At 35.8% G+C, this 25,523-nt stretch overlaps 1 protein-coding gene across 2 annotated transcripts in view; it reads left to right on the top strand.

Moving 5' to 3' along the window:
- The window catches only part of HMCN1 (hemicentin 1), a 482,205-nt gene that overhangs the window by 256,706 nt on the left and 199,976 nt on the right, over positions 1 to 25,523 (top strand). For both annotated transcript variants that reach the window (XM_064594231.1, XM_064594232.1), the window contains exons 18-30: positions 235 to 362; positions 1,681 to 1,825; positions 5,162 to 5,274; positions 7,004 to 7,163; positions 7,751 to 7,919; positions 10,668 to 10,795; positions 12,323 to 12,595; positions 13,163 to 13,258; positions 15,772 to 15,966; positions 17,236 to 17,366; positions 17,532 to 17,679; positions 19,643 to 19,769; positions 22,582 to 22,736. In XM_064594231.1, coding sequence (XP_064450301.1) covers positions 235 to 362; positions 1,681 to 1,825; positions 5,162 to 5,274; positions 7,004 to 7,163; positions 7,751 to 7,919; positions 10,668 to 10,795; positions 12,323 to 12,595; positions 13,163 to 13,258; positions 15,772 to 15,966; positions 17,236 to 17,366; positions 17,532 to 17,679; positions 19,643 to 19,769; positions 22,582 to 22,736 — 1,968 coding nt within the window. The remainder of the gene's footprint in view (positions 1 to 234; positions 363 to 1,680; positions 1,826 to 5,161; positions 5,275 to 7,003; positions 7,164 to 7,750; positions 7,920 to 10,667; positions 10,796 to 12,322; positions 12,596 to 13,162; positions 13,259 to 15,771; positions 15,967 to 17,235; positions 17,367 to 17,531; positions 17,680 to 19,642; positions 19,770 to 22,581; positions 22,737 to 25,523) is intronic.

Below are 25,523 nucleotides of genomic sequence, written 5' to 3' on the forward strand. Positions count from 1 at the left end.
GCCATAGACGAATTCTTTTTTACTTTCTCTACTCCAAACTATTATCTGCCCTCTTGCCATTCCCTCTGCTTAGAAGGATCTTTTATCTCTGTCTTCCAATTCAAACCCATTTATATTTAAAAATCTTGTTCTTGAAAATTCAGTTTTTTAAAGAGCATAATCTTGGCCTATAAGGATGTTTGTCTTCCTTTTGGGTAAGATAGAGTTGATAATACCTGTTTCTCTCTGACTTAGTTGCTCCACTCATTGGAATCAGCCCTTCAGTGACCAGTGTCATTGAAGGACAGCAGCTTACTTTGCCTTGTGCTCTGTTGGCTGGAAATCCCATTCCAGAACGTCGGTGGCTTAAAAATTCAGCCATGGTAAGAACTTTTTAAATCCATGCATTCACATTTCTAATTTTCTTGCATAAGAGGCAATTTATTCCAACCATTAAAATTTCAATTTAATAAATATACAAAAATACAAAAGAAAAACTTTTTTTCAGTATTAACATGTTTATGCTGTTTATATTATTTCAGAATTAATAAGATGGAGAAATAGGGAATGGTGTGATTTTTATAGTTTTGCATTAAATTCAATGCAACTAATAAACTCTTCAGAATATGTAAAAACTGAAGCAAATAGAAAATTATTTTTATAGCATTTATATATTTTTATATCCTCTTTGTAGGATGTAATAAATATTATTTCATAAAATTCTTCCATTTATTAATCTTTATTATTAATTTCAAACATTGTATCTTTTATCATGAGCTATTTAAAAATGTGGATCATTTTGTGTCATTGTTTTTCAGTATATAACTTTGGATTATGAAAGGATGTGAAAAAATTTTCACAGTTCTATGGAATTTTTTGCAAACATGCTATCTCTGGCAATAAATTTTCATCTAGTTAAGAGCACTTTTCCTTCCATTTTCCAGGGTAGTTAGACTTGCTCTCTTTTTGAAGTGCCAATTAGAAGTGAATTGACTCCATGGAATAAGGTGTAAAATTGTTCATATTTGCATAAAACCCTGAGGAAAATTAGTAGACCTCACTCAATAATTAAATGCCCTTATAACAAAGGATGATACTGTTTGAGCACTAAGGTATTCTGTGATTGAAAAAAATGCATAAATGGCACAATTAGAGTATCATTTTTAACAGAAAATATTGCCAACCTTCCCTGACACAGTTCCTGTATCATACATTGCCTCTAATATTTGCATCTTTCACTGAAAAGGGTGAGTGTTGAGATGAATCACATTCTCTCAACTTGAATGACTGCCTATTTGCCAAAATAAAAATATCAAATAGCTTGCAAGTGGTGATATAGTCTTCTTGGAAAATAACAAATTAGTAACAAGTAAAAATGACTAGTGGAATTTGGGTCCTGAGTGATAACAAAAAGCACAGAGACACGAAATAGAGACATCACTTGACATGAAACATCCTTTTTCCAGCATGTGCGTAACTCCAACAGATGTTAGTAGGTGTAATTTTTGGTGGTATATCAGGATGACATATAATTGATTCTACTCTTGGTAACATTTTATGTTCACCATTTTTCCCTTAAGGTTGTTAAAATATTTTGTTATAAGACATTTAATAACCCAGTTGGGGAAAAAAAAAACCAAATCTGGTTTTGGCTTAGGAAAGTTTACCTTTTAAATTAAATATGACTTTTTTTTCTTTAAGTTGGTCCAAAATCCTTACATCACTGTACGCAGTGACGGGAGTCTCCATATTGAAAGAGTTCGCCTTCAGGATGGAGGCCAATATACTTGTGTGGCCAGTAATGTTGCTGGAACCATTAATAAAACTACCACTCTGGATGTGCATGGTAAGAGACACACCCATTGTAATTCTTTCCAAACCATGTTCAAAGCTAGGTTTATGTCTCTAAGTCAAACAACTCTGTCTTCTAGTTGTAAGAAGTAGATTTTTTTCCTAATTGTTATTCTTAACAAAAAGCCTTATTTCTTGAACACTATTTACATTGTTAAGGCTGTTTCCAGAATTCCCTTTCCTACATACACAAAAAGGCTTTATTGGGAGTCACCAGCTGAGTCTGGCCAAGGGCTTTTGTAAGTGGTTTCTTAATTGATAAAAGTGAACTCAGTTCTCAAAGAGTTAGGTTTAAAAATACATTTTAATTTCAGGCAAGCTGAACTTATGATTCCATCCAAATTGCCTTTTCTTTTTGGATTGTGCAACAAGCATGTCCTTACTAATGACCCCTTTGTGTGTTAGCTAGAAATGACCTAAACTTTTCTAAAGGCCACCTCATGTGCTCCGAACAATCTTTTTGCATGTTAGATAAGTTAAAAGGTCACAAATAAGAAAATCCAAAAGCTATCTTTTTCCATTAGTGACTAACAGTCACGAACTTTTTACATCTCAATAAATAAGTGACAACTTCGTAGTTTAAGAAATTGTCACAAGTTTTTTTTGTATATTTTCTTTAAAGACTTTGCAACATTGTTTTAAGTGTGGTTTTAAAAAATAGTTCTGTGTACAGAGATGAAAGTAACACAGAACATATGTTTTTAGTAAATTCATCCTTTTTTTAGGACATGAGTTGGAGAATCCAGTAATTTCCACATTTTGCTTGGTCTATTGAAATTGTCAGTGGATGCAGACCATCTTCTTTTTTTTTAATTTCTGTGTCTCATTGTAAATAGCCTCTTCTGCCTCTCTCAATCTTATACCAGGCCCCCCAATATCGCATGAGATATTCTTGAAGAAATACTATTTTAAAGATATATTAAAGTAACACTAAATTATTGTCTAAAAGAATAAATGCATAATGCCAGATTGAATACAATTGTGTTTATTTTTAGAAAAAATCAGTCCATCAATTTCCTGGAGGGTGCTTATGGACTGGCTTGAGAATCTAGTATAGAAATATAATCATGTCACCTCCATAGAATATTGTGTTGAGAAAGTTTTTGAGGCTAATTTTTACTTGAGTGAAAGGGTGATGTGATTAGCTGGGGTGTTAGCCAGATCAGAGGAGCGAGGAGATGAACTGGTGATGTGGTTTATCATGATGCACTAAATGTTGACAATTAAAAGCTAAAAAGACATCGTTTCCTCCATCTTAGTCCAAAATGAGTAACTGATTTAGTTACTAAGGTTAAAAAAAATCAACCCAGACGTTTGACGGGAACTAAACCCAGCAACCATTCAGCCAACAGATGAGTTTTTGAGTTGGATATGATATGATGTGGTATCACAGGTTTTCTGTACCTCCGTACGCATGTTAATTAGCACTGCCATTCCTTCATGACTCTGCCTTGCCACTTTTTTTTTTTTTTAAGATTTTATTTATTTGAGAGTGAGAAACACAGCGAGAGAGGGAATACAAGCAGGGAGAGTGGGAGAGGGAGAAGCAGGCCTCCTGCGGAGCAGGGAGCCCAGTGTGGGGCTCGATCCCAGGACCCTGAGATCATGACCTGAGCCAAAGGCAGACGCTTAAGGACTGAGCCACCCAGGTGCCCCTCTGCCTCGCCACTTTTAAGGATACTCATTAAAAGCTGTCAGTGAACCCTCAGTTTGTTTTTCAGAGTCCATAATCTAGAGGGGAAGGGGGTGGGAGGATGGATTAGCCTGGTGATGGGTATTAAAGAGGGCACGTTCTGCATGGAGCACTGGGTGTTATATGCAAACAATGAATCATGGAACACTACATCAAAAACTAATGTGTAATGTATGGTGATTAACATAATAAAAAAATGGGGAAAAAAAGCTCTCAATGACCAGTTTTTAAAAGGATGAATTAATGCATGTAAATAAAAATGTAAATTAAAATGGCAAACCACTCACTTGTCATCTTGATTTATGTAGGTGGATAATCTGGAAAGAAACAGCTTTTCCACAGACAGATGTCATCAGATTTGAAAATGCCTAAACTTGCCACTTTCCCGAATAGCTGTCAAACTCAATATGCATTTAAGAAAATGGCTTATTGAATGTAGCCACAAAATTACAGTAGAGTTGAGAGTTGACTCTTCCATGATGATTCTGGAAATTAAATATGTTGCTTTAGAGAGTAGCCTGACGTAGAGTATCTGGGATTTTTGGCCTTTTTTTTTTTTTTTAAGAAAAACTTATCTAAAGAATAAACCTAGCCTTAGGAAAATACCAGGGTGTAGCAAAGCTAAGCTTTCCAGGGAAGCTTATGAATGGAAGTCTCTGGTATCTCTTGTTCTGGCAAACTTCTCCTCCCGGGTAGCTGTGATAATTCTAGAGAAATTTGTCTCCAAAGCAAGAGACTCAGTGAGTGCATGAGCCCTAGGAAGCCGTTGCAGTCATCTTTCCAGGGGAGGGAAAAGAAACGCCTGGTATATATCGGGCTTGTATTGTGTTCCTTGCACTATGTGAAGAACTTTCATGTATGGGAACTTTGTTAATCAAATTCATTATTTTGAGAACACTGAGTATTGATAATTTTTCATATGCTAGTTGCCTGTGATTCATTGAGATATGCACAGAATGGAATCATTAACAGTCTTCCTTTTCCTTTTGCTTCTGCTCATGTAATGTTAATTCTTCAGTTGCTTTCTAAAGTCAAAAGGTATGTTATTCTTCTTAGTGAAAACTACTGACTTAGATTCTGGTATTTTAGTCTTTTAAATGTAAACGCCTAAGGCCTTGCAAATTTTATTGTTGAATTTCTTTTAAGAAAACATATCCTTCTTTCTAGGTTAAATTTAGTAGCTTGTTAAGTAGTTCTTGTGAATAGGCAGATATTAAATGTGTAGTGTTTAAACAGTCCATTTCTGTGACAGTGGGCTTACGTCAGCTCACTGCAGCTTAATGGGTAATGGACGATGATGAAAGGTCTGGTTAAATGTGTAACTGTCAGGATGTAATTCTACCTCGAGTTTCCAGGAAAACATGGATTTTCTTCAGTCTTATTTTTGTTAGGAAAGTTAACTTGCTATGCATAATGTACTACTTGACTTAAAGTTTTTATTAAATTCTTCAGATTACAGATACTGTATTTACTTTATTACAGTTACTTACACGTTACCCTACATTTCTATAAGAAAATATTGTCTTAGCTAGTTTTTACAAATAATGTAGTCTATCCTAAAAACGTGCAACTTTAAAACATACGAGGCTAAATGGAACAACAGATGCTCAGATTCTGCGTATTGCGTCCTTTTTTTAGTTCTGCCAACCATTCAGCATGGGCAGCAGGTACTCAGCACAATTGAAGGCATTCCAGTAACTCTACCATGCAAAGCAAGTGGAATTCCCAAGCCATCTATCATCTGGTCCAAGGTAAATGACCTACCTAGTGGTGTTTGTTAATGTTATGTGTTATCACAACAATGTTTGAGTATTTTTCATCCTATGTGGGACTTGTGACTGTACCGTAGAATTTTATAAAAAGGAAAACCCATGCAAGTCATACCACGTGGAAGGGACCTTAAAATGTTCTTAGTGCAGTCACCTACTTGATGCTGGAGTAACATTAGCAACACAACATAGCACCTTCTGCACACCAGGAGCTTGTCTAAACACTTTGCATGTTTGTAGCAGATCCTTCTTTACCCTTGCCACATCCCGGCAGCCCTTGTGATTTCAGCGCAGCTCTGGTGGACAGCTCCATGCACTCTGCCAGAGTCACTCCCACTTCATGCGTGTGCCTCTCTGGTTTTTGGACTCAGGGCTTTGTCTCCAAAGTCCCATAAGACCACTCAGCCTGTTCTTGGGTAGCCAGGAAGTGTAGGGGCAGTAACGCCTGTGGGGGGCAGGTGTCTTATGTAAATGACCTGCTTCTCATCCATCAGAAGAATATGTCTTTCTGAGTTGCTTCTACATAGTTTCTCAAAGGATCCCCAGCAAATGGAAGCTTATCAGCCCAGCCACAGAGGAAACAAGAGCACTGAAATCCTTTTTAACTTTCCTTCCTTCTGTGCCTCACTCTCCCACCCACCTGCTTGAGCCTCTGGGGATACTTTCCCCACTAAACTTCTTGCCCCCAAATCTTTGTTTCAGACCCTGTTCTCTTAGGAAGCCAAAATAAGACATACACCCAACTCATTTATTCCCCTCTGTGTCCCTCTCGTGAAGTTGTCCGGCTTTTACTTGTATTCTTGCACTGAGGAAAAACCCATTTCCTAAGGAAGTCCTTTTCATCTTTGAACAGTCATGAAGACAGCATATATTTTCTGTAAATTAATTTAAATCTGGCAGCTGTAAGTAATATGAAATGATGGCATAATAACAAAATACGGCATTTGTATAATTAGTACTACAACCCAAGTATGTATGGTAAATACATGTATGTATGTATGTATGTATGGTAACTACCATCTAATTTTTTATATATCTAAAAAGCTCTGAAATATAAAGTTGGTGCTGACATCTGTAAATTAAATAAAAAGGTTAAGATTTCTGCATTCTGGACACAAAAATCCAGTGCTGTAGCTGATCCCCAAACTGTACAGCATCTAGTACTGTGTAGAAGTTTAATGCATTTTAGGAAAATGTAAAAATGAAAAGCCAGAGTGGCCTCTGTGCTGTGATAAAGCACAGAGGTTAAGAATTTGGGGTCCAGAGCCTGACTGCCAGGGTTCAAGTCCCAGCTCTACCACAGACTGACTGTTACTCCACATCATCCCCAAGCTTTAATATTTTCATCTATAAAATGGTGATTATGGTAGTTCCTACTCATATAATTGTTTTGAATGCGAAAATAGTTCATTCATGTGAAGCACTCAAAACAACAGTGCGTGGCTAATATAAGCACTGTCCCATTCATCACTATTACCATTATTCCCTCCATTTTAAGTAGCTCTGGAACAAAGGGGACATGGTTCAGTATGAAGAAATACCGCCTTTGCTTTATTTGCTTAATTTTTTGTGTAAATAACTTACTTCAGATTAGCATTTTTTTAATCTAGTATTTTACCCCCGTGGAGATCTTTTTCTTCCTCTCTTCCTTTTCCAGACATGAAGTCACTCCTTTATTATCTTAAAAAACACTCTTTGTTGTGTTTTCCAGAAAGGGGAGCTGATTTCCACCAGCAGTGCTAAGTTTTCCGCAGGGCCTGACGGAAGTTTGTATGTGGTGTCACCTGGGGGTGAAGAGAGCGGGGAGTATGTCTGCACCGCCACCAATGCGGCTGGCTACGCCAAAAGGAAAGTGCAGCTGACCGTCTATGGTGAGAATCCCCGGAGGGATGTTGTTCTTTGACGCTGTCTGCCGGGGCCAAAACTCACATTTCTCTCCCAAATCATATTACCAGGGACTGTTCTCCTAATGTGAACTGCATTTTTGCTGCCAACCAACATCTCCTCTACTGAGATTCTTATTTAAAGGGAGAGTAATTGTATAGCCATTAGGAAAAATTTTATGGTGTTTTTCTGAGAAGTATGCTTATTGCACCCAGCCAGCTTCAGAAACACCAGTTAGTTAAAACCCCTAGCAAAGCCAAACCTCAGCTATGTCTTGGTGAGCACTCTGCCTTGAGGGGTTCTTTGTACAAATGGCAGACTCTGAAAGGGCATTTCAGCTGACCTCTTCATTATGTTCTGAAAGGAAGAACTAAAAAGGGAAACTTTCTGGTCATTTTCCTTTCAGCTCTCGCTATAAATGTATTCATGGAAAGTTTTAGATATGCCCTGAAGCTTTGGAATAGACAGCAGCATCTTTTTGTACATTTTTAAAGAATATTAATAGTCCACATTTGAATGTAAGTTAAATGTTTTCAATGTACTATTTCCCTTCCAAAACATGTGTTTATTTTAGTAAGGCCCAGAGTGTTTGGAGATCAACGAGGACTGTCCCAGGATAAGCCTGTTGAGATCTCCGTCCTTGCAGGGGAAGAGGTGACACTCCCATGTGAAGTAAAGAGCTTACCCCCACCCATCATTACCTGGGCCAAAGAGACCCAACTCATCTCTCCATTCTCTCCAAGGTAGGGGATCTGGGATGAACTGCGACATGCAAAAACAGAATCTCTTAGGGCAGGTGGGTGTACCTATTCAGGTTTTCAGACGTTTCAAAAAATAACTTTTAAATTTGGGATAATTCACACACATATCTGAGCCTACAGAAAATATATGTATACTTTCTAAATCACTCTTTAATATCAGAAATGCCAGCACCCAGCTTTGACATAAATTCCTACAGGTGCACATACAAGGTAGTTATTGAAATGGAGCATATTTGTGTGTATAGGACACATAGAATCTCATTAATCCCACAGGAGCAGTAGAACACAGTAAGTACTCTAATGTTTAAGACTTGACTTTCGTTAGATGGTTTTGTAAAAATTTTCTTGATTAAACCCTTAGACTTTTAAAGGCCCACTGAGACAATATATTTGATAGGCTAAGTGACACGGAAAGCAGAATGCCAGAGCCTTTAAGGTATCACCTTTGTTGCCATGCAGGTACAAGGTTAAATTTACCTCCACCACTTAAAGTTTGCCTGAAACTTTTGGCAATTTTTTTCAGTGGCCCTCTGAACCTTAGATTTCTTATTTATAAAATGGAGTTAGTATTTGCACAAAAGGATTATATAAGATAATGTATATTTCACACCCCCGTCTTTAGTTCTCAAGGAATAGTAGCAATTACTATTTTAACTCAACATCATGCCAGAAGTTACTGGTGGAATAAGAATTATAGCCTCCAGCTTTGTCTGTTAAACTTACTGATGTATAGTTATGAAGCTACCCCTGGTGGGGGTAACAAAGACAGTTAAGAACTACTTTACATAAGCTTACTATTTCTTTGACAAATATTTGCTTTGGATATTTTTGAATGAAAGAAATACCATATTACAGATACAGTTGAAGTTTCCTTGTTTTCTTCCCCATTCTCTTTTTTCCCTTCCCAGGGGCAAATACTGCCACAGGATTCATGTGCTTTCTATGCATCCATTCTAAAACTGTAGAGGATCTTGTTTTCTGTGTTTTTACTTTTGCTTTTTCTGTCTGCTTTCAATTTGCCGTGTAACATATTAAGTATTCTTATTCTGCTTGTTTTTTTAAGTCCACATTTTTTTCATTTATTCATTTTTAACTACCATATACATATTCTACATTTTGTGTGTACATTTCCCAGTGTATGGACATTCAGGGTTTTGTTTGTTTTTCTTTGGTTTGGTTTTGGATTTTTGGTTTTACAAACAAGGCTTTTTAGTGAATATCGTTATGTATGTCTCTCTATATACACATGCATGAATTTCTTTAGGAGTGGTACCTAGAGCTACAGTTTCTGGTCAGGATGAATTCCTACTTTCAGCTTTGTAGACAACGCTAAATTGCTGTCCAAAGAGGCACTACTGGTTTACCTTTCTCCCATTAGAATATAGGTGTACCTACTTCCCCATTATCATCAATGCATGGTGTTGATGGACTTAAACATTTTTGTTGTTCAGATGGGTGTGAAATGGTATCTTGCAACTATCTGAGTTTTCATGTGACTGACTTCCAGGGAGCCCAGAATGCCTTTACTTGTTTGTTGGCATTCGTGTCATCTGTGACTTGCCTCTCTTTAAACCTGCTGCACAGATTTCTGGTGACTTGCTTGTCTTTTTCTAGTTGAATATAGAAATTGGGTCTGTATTCTTAATAACAGTCCTTTGTTGTATGTGTTGAAAATATCTTTTCTCAGACCACTGCAAGGCTTTTAATGTGTGATGTCTGATTATACAGAATTTTACATTTTTTTTGTAGCTCAGTGTATTAATCTGTTTTTAAAACTTGTACTTTATGAAGGATATTAACATGGCCACCAGTATTCTATTCTATTTTAAGCTTGTTTTTCACATTACGGACCTTAATCCATCTGAATTTTTATGTTGTGTCTAGTATGGGTAGTACTTTATTTTTAGTTATTTATTTATATTTTTCCCATGTGGAGAACCTGTTGCGCAACATCATTTTCGGAAAAATCAGCCCTTTCCTTGCTCTTTGTAATATCACCTCTGTTATTGCGTATTATATGTTGGATTTTCCTATATGCTTATTTCTTTCGGGGGGAATTCTGTCCTCAACTATTTATTCATTTTTCTGTCTCAGGGCCAGTAGAACAACTTTCTTTTTCCTAGGCTTATAAGAAATCTCGGTATTAAACAGGTCTATCTGGCCCTCTCCCCCTTAAAGCTATTTCAATACAATTAACATAATAACATTTTTATATGTAGATCTAGCTCACTCAACTATATTATTGTCCTGTAGGAAGAATATATTCAATAAATTTTTGAGAATTACGTATGTACCTTCTTTTGCCTTTATTTTAACACACTAAATTTTTTAACGAAGCATTGCAGAAAAAACAATACAGTATTCAAAATATGTTCAAAACTTACTAAAATATATATTTGCTTTGTGGAATCACAACTTAACAAAGCAGAGAAATGTATAATTTTTGGATAATTTCAGGTCATTAGGTTAGATCTAAAAGTAAAAGAAAACTGATTTTGTATTTGGTCAGAACATCATACAGAATATATACACAATATAATATGAAATATATACACATATGTAATATAATTATGAAAATTCCTGACTTTTAAAGTGTATATAAGTAATATAGATGGGAGAATAGTTTCAAAAACTGCTTGCAGAGTAGTAATTTCACACTGAAGTGCAGCTGCATTGGAGATATTTAAATTCTCATGTTCTATGGTCTACTATGTGGTTTCTTTCTTTTAGATACACATTCCTCCCTTCTGGTTCAATGAAGATCATTGAGACCCGTGTTTCAGATAGTGGGATGTATCTTTGCGTTGCCACAAATATAGCTGGGAACGTGACTCAGTCTGTTAAATTAAATGTCCATGGTGAGTTTTGAAATGAAAGCATATGATATCTGTGTACTGGCCACAGGAAAATCCGTCATACCAGTTTCTTTGATAGTTAATCTCTAAATTGTATATAGAGTAATTAGAGAAAAATTTTCTAAAGATGGAGACTTGGGATTTTTCTTTCATTTGCTCTGGAAAGTTTATTTGCCACCTATAGACAACTTTTCCCCTTTTCCTCAAATGAACAGTATTAAAATTTTGGCTCTCCATTTTACTAAATGTCCACAGTCACTTATGACAACTGTTGATACAACGTAAAAAAAGAAAATATGTTTAGACTCATGGCTTTTTGTGGAAGTGAATGTGAGTTCTCAAAGAAGAATTTACTAGTATTTGAATGGTCATTTTCAATATTCAGAGAATTCAGCAACTGAAAACATCCTGCTTCCTGGAACTCTTTAACTTTTTAAAAACTTTCTAGTTAATCTGTTTTATTCCCTCAATTTTACCATAGTCTGTCCAAATATTTATTTATTCAACACATGCTTAGTGAGTACATACTCTGTCAGGCATTGTGTGGGTGCCAGATACTCAAATTTCAGGAAAAGATTTTCTCAGATAACATTGACCTGATTTCACTCTCAGATCAATCACTATAATAGTGTCCTATTAACCATGGGATTTGAGATCCAATGAGAGTTCCATCATTTCCTAGCTCTAGGGTATCGTGGATTACCTAATATTACCTAATCTCTCTTACCTTTAGTTTTCTCTTTCATAAAATGATAATAACAATCCTCTCAAAATTATAAAGTTGTTACAACCTTTAGAATGTATTGGTTAAATATTAAGTTTTAAAAAATGGACAGAGGGATGGGGCTTTTTAGCAATGTAAGGTACATAAATTCTAATGATATCCTTATGAGTCAAATTGATTCTCTAGTGTATAATGCTTGTATGTGGAAATGAATAATACTTACTAATGTTTTGATAAATTATCTCATTTAAATTTCTAAAGGAAGGTAGATAAAGAGAAGTAATAGAGACTTGATTTTGATTTTCTTCTCTGAAATTAGCAAAGGTTTTTATGAGAAACTTTTCTTACTGTCTGGCTAAACCTTCTACAAAGAGAACAAAAACTAGGAGTACCTGAAGAGAAATGCTTTTTCTTTTACTCCCTTGTATTATAGAAATCATTGCCTTTTAAGAGGGTTTTAAACTTTAAAATTATTTATAACTTAAAGGAAACCTAACATTTTTAAACACTTGCCTTTTCCTCAAGTTTGGCATGAGGGATTTTATATTTATTATTGCCCATAATCCTTGCAGTGTACTGATATTGAAGAGGTTATTTTTGCCTGGAGTATCAAGGAAACAGGCCTCAGGAAATTTACCGACTTGCCCTAGATCGATCACACAGCTGGTAGGTGGCCTGAGCCTGGGTCCAAATCCTGAGATCGTTCCACTTTCTCATGCTGCCTCTTGGTAAGGAGTTCGCATTAAAAGTGAGAAGAGAAAGGAATTTTTTTTAATTGGATTATTAATACTCAAAATTGTGTCTAGTTCCTCCAAAGATACAGCGTGGCCCTAAACTTACGAAAGTCCAAGTTGGTCAAAGAGTGGACATTCCGTGCGACGCTCAAGGGACGCCTCTTCCTGTAATCACGTGGTTTAAGGGCAGAAGTGCCTTGCCGGTTGACGGAGTGCAGCATGTTAGCAATTTGGATGGAACGTTAAGCATCGACCAAGCCATGCTCTCTGATGCCGGCCTATACACATGTGTCGCTACTAACATAGCAGGCAGTGATGGGACGGAAATAACACTACAAGTCCAAGGTGATTTTTGGCACAGAAAAATACGTGTATGGTGGGGGTATATCATACAACCTGCTGGCATAAGCTGTTCTACTGTGAGTCGGCAGAAAGCAAGCAAATAAGTAAGAAATACAGGTCATGAGAGGTACTATGTAGAAAATTAAAATCGAGTGATGCTCCCTGCAGTTGTCTACTTCAAAGATTTTATTTACTTGAGAGAGAGAGAGAGAGAGGAGAGAGGGAGAGAATCCCAAACAGACTCTGAGCTGAGCACAGAGCCCAAGGCAGGGCTTGATCTCATGACCCTGAGATCATGACTTGAGCCCAGATCAAGAGTCGGTCACTTAACTGACTGCGCCACCCAGGCGCCCTGTAACTTGTCTTTTCTAGCGAAATATTTGACCAGATATTTTTAGCAGTTTGATAAATGTACTACAGTAAAGTGTCTGGCAGCTATAAGTGTGTGTCATATTTAGGAGAAGAATCAGGAAAGATAGCAGTTCACCAGTGTAGCTGGTTGATGATGCTTCAGGAGAGTTTGATATTGCTTAAGGAAAGCCTGTGATAATGCATTTATTTTTCTAATAGAACCACCTACACTGGAAGACCTAGAACCTCCATATAACACTCCATTCCAAGAAAGAGTGGCCAATGAACGCATTGCATTTCCATGTCGTGCAAAAGGTGTGTAGTCCTTGGACATATGGGAATTAGCATAATGTTATATTATTTCAGAATTCTCTGTTGAACCCAAAACATCTTTTTGAAAAGATCCGCTTGTTAGTCCTTGTTATAACATTTGGGCATTAATCCCTCTTTTAAATAACAGCTCTTGGAATAGGTGTTTTTCCCTCACAGGTATTTTATTTACTTCAATGGAAAAGCCTTCTGTTCTTCCAAGCTTGCCTTATCTACTATGTTTCCCATGTAGTTCAGGCTCCTTCCTGTCACTTCTTAGTTCATTCGGTTTTGATAGGATTTCTCTTTAAAATGTGACAACTATTCAGAATTTTCTGCATTTATCTCACTCAGAACTATGATTTAGGACTAACCCCCCTGTTTGTTCTGGATACTGCTCTTCTAGAAACCCTTTTTCTTAGATTTACCCTCTACTGGTAATCCTAAAGCCAGGTTCTAACTTGGCACTCTGGGGCTTATCCAAACCCCTTTTACCTCCCTGAATTTCTGGGCTTTCTATCCCCCCATGTTTCTGGGCAGGAAACTGTTACTGTTTTCCCTCAGGGGATGTGAAAGAGGCATTGTCACTATCAGCCTTATTCTGGATGCCAGTAGGTGGTTTAGAACGTCCTTTCTTTCATGTTTGCTTTCATCCACAGTGACTCAAACAGGTTTACAGCCGTTCTGGCAAATTCCAGACAGTATTCTTTCCGTCACCTCCATGCATCTGGTACCATCAGTGCTCCCACAAAGGCCTCTTAGAGATTGTTCCTGGAGGCAGCAGCAGATGAAGGGCCTCATGGCTGTTCCTGCTTCTGTAGCAAGATTTTGCATCTCTCCACAGTGGCTCTCACCAATGGGTTTTTTTCGGTAGAAAAAAAGCATTACAAGAGAACTTAAACAAGCTTTTCACATATCAAGATAATTATCAGTAACTATCCCCATAGCAGTGAGGGGGGAGGCAAGGCCTGGAGAGGAGACCCTTCGAGGGTTTAAGTTCAGGTATTTGCAGTGAATATTGGATGCCTCTGGATCGCTACCAATAGCCCTGTTCTTTGCTCTCTATTGGATCCCAGACTCCAGTGCTGGCTTGGACTTCCCTTTTCCCAGCTGTTTTGACTTGCCTTTTCCACTCTGAAAAACCACCTCTTGGGTTCCCCATTTTCACCTGGGATATAATTCTTAGGTTCATTTAAAGTAGCTACATGCCTTTTCATTGTCTTGTGCAACAAATTTCATCTTGTACATGATGGTTCCACCATTTATAAGTTAAAGATAATACAACTTCTTTTGCTCGTTTGTTTAATTTTTCATTTACTCACTCAACAAGCATTCATTGAGAAATCTGATTGAAATGCATAAAGGAATGAGTGGGATGTGAAGAAATGAGGCAATGATTATACCCCTTTTTTCTTTGAAAACATAGAAAACTGCAGTCATCTGTTCACCTTCTCTTTCTCATCAGTCAGCTTTTTACTGTTAGCACAATGAAATAGGCCAATCTTCTTGTTTTATTTTTTTTCTCGCAAATGCAACTTTCATAGTCACTTTCATAAGTCCTTAACTCAACTTGAGTTTAGCCTTAGAGACATGTTTTATATATTCTGCCATTTTTTTATAATTTTCTCGGATTTATGCCAGTACTTTAATATTTTTTATCATCCTTTAATATAAGATTATTAACAATGTCAGGCAACCACATTAATTTAATATCCTTTTTTTATTTTTATAGATATTAATTAAATTTTGAAAGTACTTAGACTAGTGTCTGACACATTGTTTGCTAAATAAATTCTTTCTTAATATAGAATTAATGTTTGTCTATTTCCAGTATGTGCTTTTGGCTCTATTACATACTTCAAGATGGATTTATCACTTCCACTCATCAGCACATCATTTCCAGTTATTCATAAATAAATCTAGGAAATCAGTCTTGCTCTCTGCTTTCCCAATTTTCTTTTCATTATAAAAAGTCAAGAATTGTTCCTATTGTCCTTCGTGTAACAGCATGAGATCACCAGATGTGTTAGTAGTAAACGTTCCTCATCTCTACTATATAAAGCATCACTTCTGCACTTATGACTCTACTTGGTTGGGCAATCTTTATGTTGTATTCCTGTGATAGCCTCTTGCTTTTTGTTCTTCATTTATTTTTACCCCCCAAACTCTCTTCATTTGATCAATATAGTTTTTTCCCCCACTAATTACCATCAACTCACACAAGAAAATGCTTTGGTTTGCTTACTGTCTTCTGAAAGTCTTGATAAAGACAACTCGCTCAAACTCTACAGTAGAGACAGGTCTCTTGAGACTGATCAGAAATTAGAGGCATTAAATACCATAATCTCTTTGAAATTTCATGCCAGCAGAAATATCTTGAAAGTACCTTAATTAATTAATTAATTTGTACCTTAGGGTACAAATTATAGTCATAACAAAATTTTGTTTCTTCTCAATGTATTTAATAATCATTCCTAATTTTATTATAAAATACCACAAAACTCTGATTTCTTGTTTAGGGACCCCCAAACCAACCATCAGATGGATATGGAATGGTAGGGAGCTGACAGGCAGAGAGCCTGGTATTTCTATTTTGGAAGATGGCACATTGTTGGTTATTGCTTCTGTTACACCCTCTGACAATGGGGAGTACATCTGTGTCGCAGTCAATGAAGCTGGAACCACAGAAAAAAAATATAACCTCAAAGTCCATGGTAAACATAGATAAAATACCAAAATCATATACTTGAATATGTGACATTTTCTAATTCTCATATATGTAAGTTATTCTTTCATTGTAGGCTTATTTAATATTAATGTGAATAGAATGTTATCAAAAGGAAATTGATAATCTGATTGCATTGGTTAATTGATTGATTTAAAATTTCATGTAATTTTTTATTGTGACTTTATTTAAAATTCAGTAGTAGAATAGTCAAAAAGTTTCATGAGCTAAGCTAAGCTATCTACTTATCCTACCTAACAGCAAAGAAATTTATTAACTTCGTGTGTGTGTGTGTGTGTGTGTACGTGTATTTTCCCAGAGATATTTTATATGTAACAAGGAAATATGAATATATATTTTATCTCTTTTTGTGTATAAAAAGGTACATATATATAGAAGAACATTGTATCCATTACTCTACACCTTGTCTATTTTACTAAAATATCTATCTTGGGGATTATTCATTATTCCTAACTCTTATTTATACCTATATAGCATCCCACTGTATGGCTATGCCTTGATTTCCTTAACCTTCATCTATTAATGATGAACATTTAGGTGTTACCAGTTATTTGTTATTATAAGTAACACTTTATTTTTTTATTTATTTATTTTTTTTAAAGACTTTATTTATTTATTTGAGACAGAGAGAATGAGAGACAGAGAGCATGAGAGGGAGGAGGGTCAGAGGGAGAAGCAGACTCCCTGCCGAGCAGGGAGCCCAATGCGGGACTCGATCCCGGGACTCCAGGATCATGACCTGAGCCGAAGGCAGTCGCTTAACCAACTGAGCCACCCAGGCGCCCTATAAGTAACACTTTAATGAAATATTTGTACATTGGTCATTTTGCATCAGTCACAGGTTATGTTCATTTTAAAATTTCATGGATATTGGCTTCCATAGACACTGGGAAATATGCACGTCCATCAGCAAAGTAGTGAGTCCCTCTCGTGACTTCATTAAGACCCTAGCAGTTTACATTTTGAGTGGTATGCGGAAACTAGTTTCTCCCTTAAATTTATCCTAAGTTTTATCCTCACTTCAAAACTCTGAACTGATAAAGTAAAACTTTAATAAGAGTTATTTATAAATATATTGGTCAAGATTTTTCATATTACGTTAAGGCATGTGCTTAAATATGACCAGCCTTTCTAGTTATCAGATATCTTAGAATTTGCTTTCTAAAGGCCTGTGTAAAGAAACGTCATAAGTAACATTTATTACAAAATTATCTAGCCATGACTCCTCTTTTTGCAGTTCCTCCAGTAATTAAAGATAAAGAACAAATAACAAACGTATCTGTGTTGGTCAATCAGCTGACCAATCTCTTTTGTGAAGTTGAAGGTACTCCTTCTCCCATCATTATGTGGTACAAAGATGACATCCAGGTAAATGAAGACATTAGAATATGCATAATTCCTTGCCTCTGCCTCTGAAATAAATCATTCAAATGTGACTTTCTTATTAATAATGATACAAAACTTCTGTGTCAATTCCTAATTGTGCATTTGTATTGGGATTGGAAATAACACTGACCATTTTGGCCTTTGAAGGTGACTGAAAGCAGCACTATTCAGATTGTGAACAATGGAAAGATATTAAAGCTCTTCAAAGTCACTCCAGAGGATGCAGGAAGATATTCCTGCAAAGCAGTTAATATTGCAGGCACTTCTCAGAAGTATTTTAACATCGATGTGTTAGGTAAGGGAAACAGTCTTTTAAAAACGCTACAATTATCAGATGCATTTCTTGTAATAGAATGGAGCTGACAGTTATGAAAGAGCAAAGAGATTAAAAAATTGAAAAGAGAAATATCATTTGTTTCACTCTTTCATTATTTTGGTCTTTAATATTGGTTAACTGGAATCATATGATATAGAATATTTTAAGTTTTTTATTATTTATCATAGAAATGTCTGTGAATATTTGGTACTATCTTATGCATAAAATAATAAATAACTACTCTTGTTGATTTCTCCTATTAGGTGGGCAGTAAATTCTCTGGGGAGTAACTATACAGGATGATGCAGAGTAAAACTCATTAATGCTCTTGACACATGAAGCTGCTAGGTTGTAACTTGAACTGGAGAAAAGTAGCAAATGCACCTTTCCCTGCATTCTAATTAACTCATAACTAAATCACCTCTGCCCTGATCCTAATTAAGAGGGGAAAATTCTGAGTGTGGGTAGAGGAATTGAAATATAAGACATTTAGAAAATTTTAATGGTACTCATAAATTTAAAGTTTTATAATTTTAGTTTATGAAATTATATTTGCCAATTAAAGTTTACTTTGTGATAAAATGACTTCCTCCCTTTTCAATATTTTGTTCATCCATATGGGCATATGTTTCTAAGTCTGGGAATGATGCTGCATTCAAATAACCATTTTTAAGCTGCTTCAGCATAAAAATAATCCCTCTCATTAGTCTTCTCAGAGCCTGAAATACTTTGCATTTCCTCTACCAAAATTATTCTTATAATATTTAAGTACAGGCTATAAAAAACAAACTAAGTAATCATTTTCTATCATTAGTCACATTGGCATTATTTCTCTTGGCATTCATTTACTTTGAATTCTGTGTGCTGATGACTCCCAAATTTTTATTTCCAGCTCAGACTTCTCCTCTGAGCTCTAAGAATATATATCTCATCTTTTCCACAGTGTCTTAACTTGATGTCTTAGGGGCATATCAAACAGAAAGGTATCAATGAACATCTGTTCATCTGGGGTCATCTTCAGTGATCCCCATCACAGTGCCAAACATGTCCATCCACCCACTTGCTTCTGCTAGAACCTAGCACTCATTCTTTCCACCTACCTCTCCCCAACTCCTTAAATATATCTACATCCTGTCAAGTCTACTTCCTAATCCAATGTTAAACTATCTACTTTCTTTCATTTCTAACTGTGAAAGTATCATCATTTATAAGCCGAATTAATGTAGTAACCTCTGAATTGCTCCCCTTCATCCATTCTTTGCCACTCAAATCCATTCTTAATCCCCCAGCCAATGTGGTCTTAAAACACAAATCTGATCACACCCCTCCTCTACTGAGGGAGCTACTTTGGTGGTTGGTCATTGCCCTGAAGATGAAGACCAAACATCTTAACATGATATGAAGGGAGAGGATTTCAAAGTCAGGGAAGCGTACAGGAATTCTTCAATATTTTGGTAATTCTGAGAATAAAAACTAGCATAGTCATTTTCATAGGTCTCCCATCCGATCATAGCATAGAGGCCCTTTAAAAGAAATAAGGGTAATATACTTCAAACAGCACTATGTTGTAATATGTGGAATTTGAACATTATAAAATTAATATTGATGTCATTTGTTATCTAAAATGTATAACAGTAATAAATTGCATTATATGAGCTTCACTGCTCACTTGTATTCTCAACTCCTTTTGCACTTCTCAAAATGAGTTAGTTTTTGCAGGTAATTGTCCTGCTAGTGAATCTTTCATGAATGTGTTCATATATTTAAATTTAGCATTTGGGTGGGTCCACAGATGCAATATGAAAAGGTATTATTGTGTGGTATTTTATTTGTAATATTAAAATCTTATTGAAATACTGTAGAAGTCAATAATAATCTGCTCTTCCTACCCTCCACTTTTTTGTGAAGTCATAGATATTCATGATAAAATGTTTTGTTCAAGTCCCACCCACCATAATAGGTGCCAACTCCCCAAATGAAGTCTCTGTTGTCTTCAGCCATGACATCACCCTCGAATGCCAAGTCAAAGGCACCCCTTTCCCTGTTATTCACTGGTTCAAAGATGGCAAGTGAGTACCCTTTCTCTATTTGTTGCAAGGGTCCAATTGATAGGAAATAGATGTGTAAATGCTTATGGATTTTCTCCCTTTCAATTATTTTAAACACAGATATTATTAAATGAACATGAAGGAAAAACGATATTATTCAAAAACTGGTCTCAAAGTCTTGTAATACCTTTTATTCTTGTGAATTATAAGAACTTTTTAAATGCCAGGAATTTATTTTAGAAACATAGAGGCACTCAAATTTACTGTACACTAAATATTCTGCCCAAAGGCTTAGAATAAAAAATGAAAAATGCAAGCTTCAAATGCAGAGATAATTTTGCCTTTACATGGAACTATTTGACTTATGAAAAAAGAAAATTTTTATGACAAGATGAATACTTAAGCTAGTGCTATAAATGTAAAAAAGGAACAGTCACAGAAGAGCAACAGATATTTCCCAGACTTCATGTTCAAGGGCTACTGAGGTTTGCCCACACGGATATGGCTGCAGTGATTCGTATTGTTCTTGAGAGCTTATTTTTCACAGCATGGTCACAGTTCGAGTATTATTATCGTTTTTGAGGCAGGTGTCTAAGACTTAAGAGTAAAGATTTGCATTGTATAGAATAAATAAGTAAAGTATGCAAACTTTTTTTATAAATCAATAAAAAAGACAACAGAAAAATGAATGGAGGATATAAACAGGCAATTTAAAAATTTGTAGTTAAGCAATAAATGTATTAAAAGATGCTCTAGAGAGTATTATGCTAATGAAATAAGTCAGTCAGAGAAAGACAAATACTATATGATTTCACTCATATGTAGAACTTAGGAAACAAAACTGATGAACATAGAGGGGGAAGAAAAGAGAGGCTAACAATAAAGCTGACTCTTAACTATAGAGAACAAACAAGGTTGCTGGAGGGGAGGTGGGCAGGGAGATGGGTTAAATGGATGATGGGTATTAAGGGGGGCACTTGTTATGATGAGGACTGGGTGTTGTATGTAAGTGATAAATCACTTAATCTTACATGTGACACAAATATTATACTGTATGTTAACTAACTGGGATTTAAATAAAACTTGGAAGAAAAAAGAAAAAGAGGCTCACTCTCAATAATTTGGAGAATATAAACAAAAATCAGGTCAGATTGGCAAATAAATAAGTATATAAATAAATATATAAAGGTTTGAACAATGTCAAGTGTTGGCTAGAATGTGGGAAATCAGGATGTAATACTATGTTGCAGAGAATGTAAATTAGTACTCTGTAAGGCAATTTGTTGATATCTATTAAAATTTGAATGCCCTTATGCTGTAATGTAGCAAATACACTTTCAGGATTTAGGAGAGAGAAGTAAGAATTCATGCGGATCCACAGGAGGGCTTGTACCACAGTAGGTAATATTCCCAAAAAACTGTGGTGTCAGAAAAGTGAAAACTGCCTAATACCCAACATTAGGAGATGGGTAGAAAACTTACAGCATAGTCATATTGTGAAATACTGTGCAGCAATTAAAAAAAGTAAGATCAAGCTATAGGCACCAAAAATATCTCTACAGCTATTGCTAAGTGAAAAGAGAAGTAGAACAAAGCAATACCATTTACAAACTAGATTCTTTTGGAAAGACATTTAAGAGTGAAAATGTCTAGAAAAAAACATGTGGAAGAATACAAACCAAACTTAGAATGGTGAGATGTCTAGAGAGAAGACTCACATTAGGGGTAATAAATCAAGAGAACCTTTTCTTATTATAATACTTTTTTGTTTAAATTTTTATGTTACTTGCATAATTAACAATCAATACAAGTTTTAAAGTTACTTAAATTTGAGTAATATTATCAAGTATTCACTTCCTTTAAACAGTTAAGATGCAATAAATTAAGGTACTTTATTCTCTTAGCTTTTGAGAACTTTCTACAAAGTGTCATTCCAAGAAATAGTGAAGGGTGCTTCTGTAGACGATTAAATGTGCTTCCATTTAATCGTGTAGTCTGACTCATGGCTTTTAATAGAGCAGTGCATCTAATTATTTATCATGGCTAAGTCACTGCAAATTTTTAAAAACTAGCTATGGGTCTTCCTGAAAGAAGATCAGTGGATTTTAAAGGTATGAACCGTAGGATATTGTAGACTTTAATAACCATGTTTCAAGTATCTCATAAAGCTGCTGCCAATTATGTAAAGTGAGTCAATAAATGACTCTACATAGTAGAAAAAGACTTCCTTGACAACTAGAGAGGAGCAGCTTTTGGCATAAATATCTTTGAGTATTTATGATTATATATGAAAGCATTCATATTTGTTAAAATATCCGCTTTTTAGAAAAGTTGGCATGATCATTGCCTTTAGGAAGTAGTAACTATTCATTCTACTGTGAATACTTTTCCAGGTACATAATGATATTGGCTTAAAAATAATATTGCTTTGCCTCAAGCTTCTGTACTCTTAGTTTTACTTTACTAAATGATGATAGAAATTTTAGCTATGCAAACAAAAAAAGAAGGAAAATAAGCAGGAGAAGGAAGACTGAAACAAATAATGACACTACCAGGTTTCTATTAATATTCAACAATTAAGTTTGACATGAAGGGAATTTTCATCTCAAAGTAATAGTTATCTAACTTTCATTAGTAAAGTGCTTTAATAATTCCATTTTTCTGAATAGGAGTACTGATCACATCATTGCATTTCTTTTAGAGTCATACAGAAAAAAACAACTTTGATTCATATTTTTAAACTCCTATGATTAACGATTTTTGCTGTGCTCAATAAGAGAGGAAACATAGGAAAATAAAAATGGACCCACAGAATAAAATTTATTTTTTCTAGGCCTTTATTTTTAGAGGATCCTAACATTGAACTTCTAGACAGGGGACAAGTTCTGCATTTAAAGGATGCACGACGAAGTGACAAGGGGCGCTACCAGTGCGCTGTGTCTAATGCAGTTGGCAAACAAGCCAAGGACATAAAACTGACTATCTACAGTAAGTGTGATTTTCTTATGCTTTTTGTTATTATCAATCATCACTATAAATTGAAAAGAAGGGACGCATGGGTGGCTCAGTCGCTTAAGCATCTGATTCTTGATTTCAGCTCAGATCATGATCTCAGGTTCGTGAGATTGTATGTACGCATGTGCTCTCTTGCTCCCCCCCCCAAAAAAAACAAAACAAAACTTGAAAAGAAGGGTTTAATATTAACTGTTCTTTTATTCAATACTGAATAATTTGGAATGCTACTTATTTTATTTATTTATTTATTTATTTTTAAAGATTTTATTTATTTGCCAGAGAGAGACACAGCGAGAGGGGGAACACAGCAGGGGGAGTGGGAGAGGGAGAAGCAGGCTTCCCGTGGAGCAGGAAGCCGATGCGGAGCTTGATCCCAGGACCCTGGGATCATGACCTGAGCCAAAGGTGGACACTCCATGACTGAGCCACCCAGGCTCCCCTGGAATGCTACTTATTTTTGAAGCAAGAGCCTATCTTCTGTGTTTTAGACCAGGACATTGCATCCAGTTTTAATGCATTTTGTCATGAAGTAAGGATTTCTTTGAGAGTTGTAATGATTTTCAGTTAATGTCACTCAAGAGGGCAGGTGTTTCCTATTTGATTAGTATATAATAAATCCAATGTCTGTCTCCTTAAAAGGGTTAAAAAAAATCCTCTAAAAAGAGTTGAAATGCATGAATTGAATGAAGTCAGTGGCATGCAGACGTTTCAGTTTTTCTCTTTTCATACCATCTTGGCCTTTATTCTGCCCACATGGTGATATTTTAAATGCCTTATGTTTGTGCCACCCTTCTCTCCCAGCTAAGTCCCCACCAGAGGAGTTAGCCATCATTTCACTAAAAGTCTCAATATCCCCTGAGGAAGGTGAATTCCAAAGTCATTTTTTTTTAATACTCAGAGTCATAGGAAGGCGCATGAACATTACGTTGCAGGCACAAAGAATTACCCAATAGAAAGGAACAGAACTCAATAGGCCAGTCATGCTTACTGTGGTTCTACTTACTGTACTAATTTCGGTCCCTCCACTGTGTATGATACTCAAGAAATTTTAGATACTTCAGGAATATCACCTTTTGACAGGATCTTCCCAATCCAAGCCGTCACCCAGTCACTATTGCATTGTCTGAGTTTATTTTCTTCATAACACATATCACTGTCTGATAAGTTATTGCTCAATTATGGGTTTATTTTCCTATTTGCTATTTGTCTCCAAGGAAGCTAAACTTCACAAGAGCAGGGCCTTGTTTTGCTGGTTCCCTACTTTGATACACAGTAGCTCTCAAGAAATGTTTGCTAAATGAATGAATGGTCTATTGATACACTGTCCAGTACTGTAACCACTAGTCACAGGAGGCTGGAGAGCACTGGAAATGTGGCTAGTCCACACTGACACAAGCTGTAAGTATAAAATATAGACCAGATATCAAAGACTTAATATGAAAATATAATATATCTAATTAATAATTTTACATTGAATAAAACTGGAAATGATGGTAAATAAAATATATTATGAAAACTTATTTCCTCTGTTTATTTTCAAATTTTTTAACATGGCTACTCGAAAAATTTGTATTATATATATGGTTAGCATTGTGTTTCTACTGGACAGCACTGGTCTAGTCATTTATAAGAACTTGTGCTTCTGAGACAGGTAGATGAGCTGAGATCCAGCTTTTGCCACTCACTAGCTTTGTGACTTTGGACACATTTCCCAACCCTTTGATCTTCAGTCTCCTCATCTGTAAAATGGGATAATAATAGCACCTACTTAATAGTGTTATTGTGATGGGCGCCTGGGTGGCTCACATGGTTAAGCATCTGCCTTCGGCTCAGGTCATGATGCCAGGGTCCTGGGATCGAGCCCGGCATCGGGCTCCCTGCTCAGCGGGAAGCCTGCTTCTCCCTCTGCCTCTCCCCTGCTCATGCGCTCTCTCTCTATATATATCTTTCTGTCTCAAATGAATAAATAAAAAATCTTAAAAAAAAAATAGTGTCATTGTGAGGATCAAAAGCTAGATACTTACTGGGTTACCTGGCTTAAAGTAAGAGTTTAATAAATGTTATTCGTTTTTCATTATTTACTTGGTGATTGCATTGTCTTACTAGCTTGATTTCTATATAACTTCACTGGATTTGAAATTTCCCTTTTTTAATGTTAGTGTCTTTATATAAAATTTGAATAGCTCTCTTGAATCAAAGAGATTTTATTTAATGCATGCTTTTGAATCATTTCTATCTATAAATAGAAGCCTTGGAAGAATTTAGTCATGAAAAGACATGTCCTCCAAAAAAGAGTAACATTACTGAAAGATTGGCAATCATGAATCCAAGTTAAACAAAAGTGTTATTGCTACCATTGGCTTCCTACCAGAACCAGACATTTAAATAATAGGTGCAAATTTTCCCCTAAGCTTTTGAGTAGTCTTCTTTACATTGTTGTATTGTTGCCAGGGTCTATGATGAATACATTTTGGTGGTTCAGTAAGACACCTATTTCCATAGAACTTGGGTTCTTTTATTTCAGATCCTCTTGTTCATTCTGTATGATGCCCTAAGGCACCCAGAAGAGAGGGATCTATAGTGATTAAATTTTCTAGGATTGTCTGAGATGAAACGCATTACAACATTGTGAAGTTTTGAGTATTATAATTCAGGAAATACTGCATTTCCTTTCTAGCAAGCTTGTCTGCGCTTCCAAGTGGGTAATCTTAAGCTTATTTTATTTCACTTATGAAAATGCTTTTATTCCTAAGAATGAAT

This window comes from Mirounga angustirostris, unplaced genomic scaffold (genome assembly GCF_029215605.1).
Source record: "Mirounga angustirostris isolate CCGP_5_RB_7025 unplaced genomic scaffold, mMirAng1.0.hap1 SCAF_6, whole genome shotgun sequence".
Classification (NCBI taxonomy): Eukaryota; Metazoa; Chordata; class Mammalia; order Carnivora; family Phocidae; genus Mirounga; species Mirounga angustirostris.